The following is a 7,500-nucleotide window of genomic DNA, read 5'->3' as shown; positions in this document are numbered from 1 at the left end:
CACGCCAGTCTGTTCTCTGCTGCTCCTGTCTGGCTTCTATCATCCTATCATCACGCCAGTCTGTTCTCTGCTGCTCCTGTCTGGCTTCTATCTTCCTATCATCACGCCAGTCTGTTCTCTGCTGCTCCTGTCTGGCTTCTATCATCCTATCATCACGCCAGTCTGTTCTCTGCTGCTCCTGTCTGGCTTCTATCATCCTATCATCACGCCAGTCTGTTCTCTGTTGCTCCTGTCTGGCTTCTATCATCCTATCATCACGTCAGTCTGTTCTCTGCTGCTCCTGTCTGGCTTCTATCATCCTATCATCACGCCAGTCTGTTCTCTGCTGCTCCTGTCTGGCTTCTATCATCCTATCATCACATCAGTCTGTTCTCTGCTGCTCCTGTCTGGCTTCTATCATCCTATCATCACGCCAGTCTGTTCTCTGCTGCTCCTGTCTGGCTTCTATCATCCTATCATCACGCCAGTCTGTTCTCTGCTGCTCCTGTCTGGCTTCTATCATCCTATCATCACGCCAGTCTGTTCTCTGCTGCTCCTGTCTGGCTTCTATCATCCTATCATCACGCCAGTCTGTTCTCTGCTGCTCCTGTCTGGCTCCTATCATCACGCCAGTCTGTTGTCTGCTGCTCCTGTCTGGCTCCTATCATCACGCCAGTCTGTTCTCTGCTGCTCCTGTCTGGCTCCTATCATCACGCCAGTCTGTTCTTAACTTCCACAGATCAGTTTGATGTTATTTTCTTGCCAAGCGTTAAAACATCATTGTAACATGTTGTAACGTGTCATAGGCAGACGGATCCTGCTGTGACTGTACCATCTATTAAGGGGGATAGTGGTGCACATAGAATAGCAATTTGAAGTCATTTCCTTGCCATAACGTGTCACAGGCAATGACTCCATCTTCAGTATGGTGAGCTACGTAAGGCTGACGATACTTCTAACAGCAGTGGTGAACAGTGGTGCAAACACATTTTCCAATTCTAATGCAGGTATAGTTTAGTTAACAAAAAAAAAAACACATCATGACATCGTTAACAAATTGTAAACACAAAATATTTATTTTATTTTATGAACCTAAAGACGGAGCCGTTTAAACGGAATCTACATGCTGCCTTTTATTTACAGCTTTTATTTCACTTTTTCCTTTCATATTTACAGAAAGCCCAAGAAAAGTGCTACGGACACAGAGTGTTGCGAACAATCAGAAAACAAACAAGCCATAAGGAGAAACATCAGACCAACACACCGCCTCGTCATCAACAGTTGTCAGTGCATTTCACAATACAATTACATTTTCCTTCATTCAAAAGTATGCTCTTTTTTAAAGGACAGTAAAGTCCTCATTTTGGACAAATGTCACAGTATTATAAAATAAAATTAAAAAAAAAAGCAAAATAAAATGTACTTTTTACAGTATGTCTGTTGACCAATATTGTGACACATTGAGTAGTTAATCACCTGATTATCCTTCTCCCCTCTGAATCTAGGTGATTGATGGCAGGAAGTTGACAGAATTAATTAGTGCTGCAACTTGATGGCAGGAAGTTGACAGAATTAGTTACTGCTGCAACCTGACGGCAGGAAGTTGACAGAATTAGTTACTGCTGCAACTTGACGGCAGGAAGTTGACAGAATTAATTAGTGCTGCAACTTGACGGCAGGAAGTTGACAGAATTAATTAGTGCTGCAACTTGACGGCAGGAAGTTGACAGAATGAATTAGTGCTGCAACATGACGGCAGGAAGTTGACAGAATTAATTAGTGCTGCAACTTGACGGCATGAAGTTGACAGAATTAATTAGTGCTGCAACTTGACGGCAGGAAGTTGACAGAATTAATTAGTGCTGCAACTTGACGGCAGGAAGTTGACAGAATTAATTAGTGCTGCAACTTGACGGCAGGAAGTTGACAGAATTAATTAGTGCTGCAACTTGACGGCAGGAAGTTGACAGAATTAATTAGTGCTGCAACTTGACAGAATTAGTTAGTGCTGCAACTTGACGTGTGATCAAAGAGTACCTACCGAGCGACACATCAATAACATAATTAATAACATCGTTCCTAGCTAGAAAGGACAGCTTTCTAACAGGTGAAAGTGGATCGCCCTGTGAAGTGTGTTTTCAGGTGCACTTGAACACGGGAGTTCGGCTAGCTATCTGAGACAGCTAATTATGTCCACAAGGGTTTGTTCCAAGGCACACCTGGGTTCAGATACTACTTGAAATCTTTCAATTTACTTAGAGCGTTTGCTTTATCCTGTCTAGAGTGCCAAGGAGGGCGGGGTTAACATTTTGGCGATTTTTCCTAATTCGTTATTTTGCAACACGCAAGCTCAATCAAGAACTTGACGCAGTATTTTAAAAGTATTTGAACCCAGGTGTGTTTCTAAGGTTGTGTCTGTGTATATGAGAGCTTGAAGACTGTTAAGAGCTGCAGGCTGGAACTAACACACCCGGAGGTTCATCCATCTCAAGACCCAGAACAGCTCTGGTCTCAGTACTGACAGCACTATAACCCTGGGGCTGTCCTCGGGGTAAAACATCTGTGGGGTGTCTGAAACGGCACCCTATTCCCTATATTTAGTGCACTACTTTAGACCAGAGCCCTATGGCACCCTATTCCCTATATTTAGTGCACTACTTTAGACCAGAGCCCTATGGCACCCTATTCCCTATATTTAGTGCACTACTTTAGACCAGAGCCCTATGGCACCCTATTCCCTATATTTAGTGCACTACTTTAGACCAGAGCCCTATGGCACCCTATTCCCTATATTTAGTGCACTACTTTAGACCAGAGCCCTATGGCACCCTATTCCATATATTTAGTGCACTACTTAAGACCAGAGCCCTATGGCACCCTATTCCCTATATTTAGTGCACTACTTTAGACCAGAGCCCTATGGCACCCTATTCCCTATATTTAGTGCACTACTTTAGACCAGAGCCCTATGGCACCCTATTCCCTATATTTAGTGCACTACTTTAGACCAGAGCCCTATGGCACCCTATTACCCATATTTAGTGCACTACTTTAGACCAGAGCCCTATGGCACCCTATTCCCTATATTTAGTGCACTACTTTAGACCAGAGCCCTATGGCACCATATTCCCTATATTTAGTGCACTACTTAAGACCAGAGCCCTATGGCACCCTATTCCCTATATTTAGTGCACTACTTTAGACCAGAGCCCTATGGCACCCTATTCCCTATATTTAGTGCACTACTTGTGACCAAAGCTCTATGGGTTCTGATTGTTTCTACACAACCACAATGCATCACAGGACTCATCTGGTCCAGCCCAGAAGCCGGCCCAGCCCAGCAGCCGGTCCAGCCCAGCCCAGCCCAGCAGCCGGTCCAGCCCAGCAGCCAACGTGTTAAAAAGGAGAATTTGTAAAAATGGAGGATATGTTTTAGTAATGTCATGTTTTTTAAGCATCCATATCTCTCCTCACTAGGAACAGCTTTCCTTCCCGTCCCTCAGAGCATTCTTTCAAGGTAGAAATACACTGAGAAATACTGCTGAAAGGAAAAACACCTTACTAAAAGAAAACACTATTTTTATGTATGATAGACTGTTGTAATCCTCTACAGTAAATAAAATAAAAATAGAAGTAATTAATGTAAAATAAAAATCACTTTTTCAAACATAGTCTGACTTTATTCCCTTAAGTTATGTTCAAGTACAACGAGTAGCGATTAAAGGACGATAGTTCACATTGCTGAATTCAAATGATTTTGTTATACTGTTATTTTATATAGCTATTTACCAAAAACCAAAGGTAATATAAAATACCGTTGTGTGGTTTATTAATACAGACGTTTGAATGATTCTTCCACAGTATGTTCATCATCCAGATGGGATGTTTGATCTGTTCTGTTAGGACATCAGAGCAGAAACAGGACAGATGGGATGTTTGACTTGTTCTGTTAGGACATCAGAGCAGAAACAGGACAGATGGGATGTTTGACTTGTTCTGTTAGGACATCAGAGCAGAAACAGGACAGATGGGATGTTTGACCTATTCTGTTAGGACATCAGAGCAGAAAGAGGACAGATGGGATGTTTGACCTGTTCTGTTAGGACATCAGAGCAGAAAGAGGACAGATGGGATGTTTGACCTGTTCTGTTAGGACATCAGAGCAGAAAGAGGACAGATGGGATGTTTGACCTGTTCTGTTAGGACATCAGAGCAGAAAGAGGACAGATGGGATGTTTGACCTATTCTGTTAGGACATCAGAGCAGAAAGAGGACAGATGGGATGTTTGACCTATTCTGTTAGGACATCAGATCAGAAAGAGAAAGACCTATTCTGGATTTTTTCCCCCTTCAGTTTTAGGAACATGTCATTGATCCCAGACAGACAAACAAAAGTTATAAATCAAAGCAAAACCAAACGATCCAAAATATGTTATCGCTCTCGTCTGCATATTCAGTAGAGTTCCACTTGTTCTGATGCGAGTCAGAAGATTCATATAGAGACGAGTCAACCATTGTATTAGACTAGTCCACAGAAAGGTATTCAGACAGCATTCAGACAGCATGCACAGTGAGTGCACTGCACCAGATTCTCAACCTTCCTTCCTTTAGGGTTTGTTGATGAGAACAGATGAATTTCCTAGCTTCCTTTGAACATAAAATATTACAACAAGACATCACAAACAAGGTAGGAAGGTAGGACGGTGTTTGGACAAGTCCAGTGGGTGGTCTTGATGAGGGGAGGGGGTCGAGGGGTACGGACAGGAGAGAGCAGACGTCCTTGTTTGTGTTTTGCGACAGAGCCGACGACAGGGCTGACGCCCAGGGGGATCGAGTATAAAAACGGAGTGATTTAAAAGAGAAGGTCTTTCCTTGGCTGAGGCGCAGAAAAAAGCCAGAACGGATCGGAGCAAGCTGGACAATGTGTTGTAGTCAATCTGTTCTAGTCTGCTCTGGCAGCAGGGTGGACCGAGGAGCCAGTGGAAATAATGCATTACTGCATTACCACTCTCCTCTCCTCTCCCATCCCTATCTCTCCTCCTCTCCATCTCTCCCATCCCTCTCTCCTCTCGTTTCCCGTCCCTCTCTCTCCTCTCCATCTCTCCCACCCCTCTCTCTCCTCTCCCGTCCCTCTCTCCTCTCCCGTCCCTCTCTCCTCTCGTTTCCCGTCCCTCTCTCTCCTCTCCTCTACCGTCTCTCTCTTTTCCTTTCCTCTCCTCTCCTGTCCCTCTCTCTCCTCTCCCATCCCTCTTTCTCCTCCTCTCCATCTCTCCCATCCCTCTCTCTCCTCTCCCGTCACTCTCTCCTCTCGTTTCCCGTCCCTCTCTCTCCTCTCCTCTCCCGTCCCATCCCATCCCTCTCCTCTCCTCTCCTCTACCGTCTCTCTCTTTTCCTCTCCTCTCCTCTCCTGTCCCTCTCTCTCCTCTCCCATCCCTCTTTCTCCTCCTCTCCATCTCTCCCATCCCTCTCTCTCCTCTCCCGTCCCTCTCTCCTCCTCTCCCTCTCTCCTCTCGTTTCCCGTCCCTCTCTCTCCTCTCCTCTCCCGTCCCATCCCTCTCCTCTCCTCTACCGTCTCTCTCTTTTCCTCTCCTCTCCTCTCCTGTCCCTCTCTCTCCTCTCCCATCCCTCCTTCTCCTCCTCCGTATATCTCCCGTCCCTCTCTCCTCCTCTCCCTCTCCTCTCGTTTCCCGTCCCTCTCTCTCCTCTCCTCTCCCGTCCCATCCCTCTCCTCTCCTGTCCCTCTCTCCTCTCTTCTCCCATTCCTCTCTCTCCTCTCCCTTCCCTATCTCTCCTCTCCCGTCCCGCTCTCTTCTCTCCCTTCCCTATCTCTCCTCTCCCCTCCCCCATCCATCCCCTCTCACTCTCTCCTCTTGTCTCACATTCCTCTCTCCTCTCCTCTCCTCTCCAGCCCAGTCCCTTTTAACACAGTCACCAACAGGGACGGGGAAACAGATTGCCAAAAATAAGTCACAGACAGAATAGATATGGCAGAATGTCTTTCTCTAGCAGCCACACTTGAACAGCAAAGACTTATGAATCTCTTTTTCTGAAGGAGAAGTAGCTGTACGGTAAAATACAGTGTTCAGCAACTGATTTCCAGGTGTCTGCCACACCATGTTTTTTGAGTTCATTCAGTGTATCATGTTAAGCACACGTCAAAGGAGCAGAAAATTACAAGGTGTTCATGTATGTAACTGTCTTTGGCAACAAGTCCTTAGTTATACTTTGTGGCCACCAACGCTGCGTCTGAACAAAAGGGCACCCTATCCTCTATATAGTGAACTACCCCAGAGGCTGAGGGGCCCTGGTCAAAAAGTAGTGCACTATATAGGGAATAGGGTTCCATAGGGCTGGTCAAAAAGTAGTGCACTACATAGGGAATAGGGTTCCCTTTAAGACACCTCTCGCTCCAGTGGCTAAACAGGTTCCAGTTGTTGATCATGTCACCTTCGGCCCATCTCGCTCTGCCTCATGAAGTGAATGTTGTTGACGCTGTCCGACAGCTCCGGGAACTGGTCCACAGACACCACGTAGTACCCGTCGTATCCTGCCACCTTCCCCGACCCCAGCAGCTGTTGCTTCTCTCCCTCCGTCCAGGCGCGCGAGCCCTCCTCTCCCTCCCTCAGTCTCTGGCGCTCCCTGGTCCAGGCCTGGGCTACAGCTCTCTGCCTGGCTAACTCCAGCACCCTGGCCTTCTCCTCATCCAGGGAACTACCGTACCGCGTGTTGAGGTTCAGAGCGCCGTATTGAAGCTGGATGTCCGTGATGCGCCTAGTCCTGCCGTTCAGCACGGCGTTGACCTGAGACACCGTCACGTTGACGCCTGTCTCCAGGGTACGGCGTCCTACGGTCATCCCGATGAGTGACAGGTCGCCCTCCACGGACCCCAGCTTGAGGAAGTAATGTGTGTCCCTGCCGTCGACGGTGAAGTGGAGGTCCTGCAGGTAGAACGCGTCGTTGAGAACCGCTGCCATGCGTCGACCGTCCTCATTGGCCAGGCTGATAATGTCAGTGCTGATGCGGCCTTCGCGGATGGCGAACTTCACGCCCTTGCCGAAGATGGATCCTCCAGAGGCGAAGAGGGTCTTTGGGGCAGCCTGGGGGCAGCCTGCAGCGCTGGCACCATAAATCTGTCCGAAGCGTTCCAGCTTTACGAAGGCCTTCAGCTGTCTCTGGACCTCACACTGCACGCCAAGGATAGACTAACAACACAACAAGACAGAATGACATTGGTTAGTAGGCCTGGGATTGACTGCAACAACAACAACAACAACAACAACAACAGAAACACAACAACACAAACACAACAACACAAACACAACTACACAAACACAACTACACAAACACAACTACACAAACACAACTACACAAACACAACAACAAAAACACAACTACAAAAACACCAAAAACACAACTACAAAAACAACAACAGAAACACAACAACAAAAACAACAACAGAAACACAACAACAACAACAGAAACACAACAACAGGACATGTGTAGAAGAAGGACACCGTGAGC

At 46.7% G+C, this 7,500-nt stretch overlaps 1 protein-coding gene across 1 annotated transcript in view; it reads right to left on the bottom strand.

Moving 5' to 3' along the window:
- Positions 1-1,028: 1,028 nt before the first annotated feature.
- Positions 1,029-7,500, bottom strand: part of LOC139548337 (teneurin-4) — a gene marked incomplete at its 5' end in the record, with an annotated part of 289,854 nt that continues 283,382 nt past the window's right edge. The window contains 1 exon segment of the mRNA XM_071357954.1: positions 1,029-7,181. Coding sequence (XP_071214055.1) covers positions 6,423-7,181 — 759 coding nt within the window. The 3' untranslated portion in view covers positions 1,029-6,422.

Source organism: Salvelinus alpinus, chromosome 21 (genome assembly GCF_045679555.1).
Source record: "Salvelinus alpinus chromosome 21, SLU_Salpinus.1, whole genome shotgun sequence".
Taxonomy (NCBI): Eukaryota; Metazoa; Chordata; class Actinopteri; order Salmoniformes; family Salmonidae; genus Salvelinus; species Salvelinus alpinus.
This window is presented reverse-complemented; position numbering and strand designations above follow the sequence as displayed.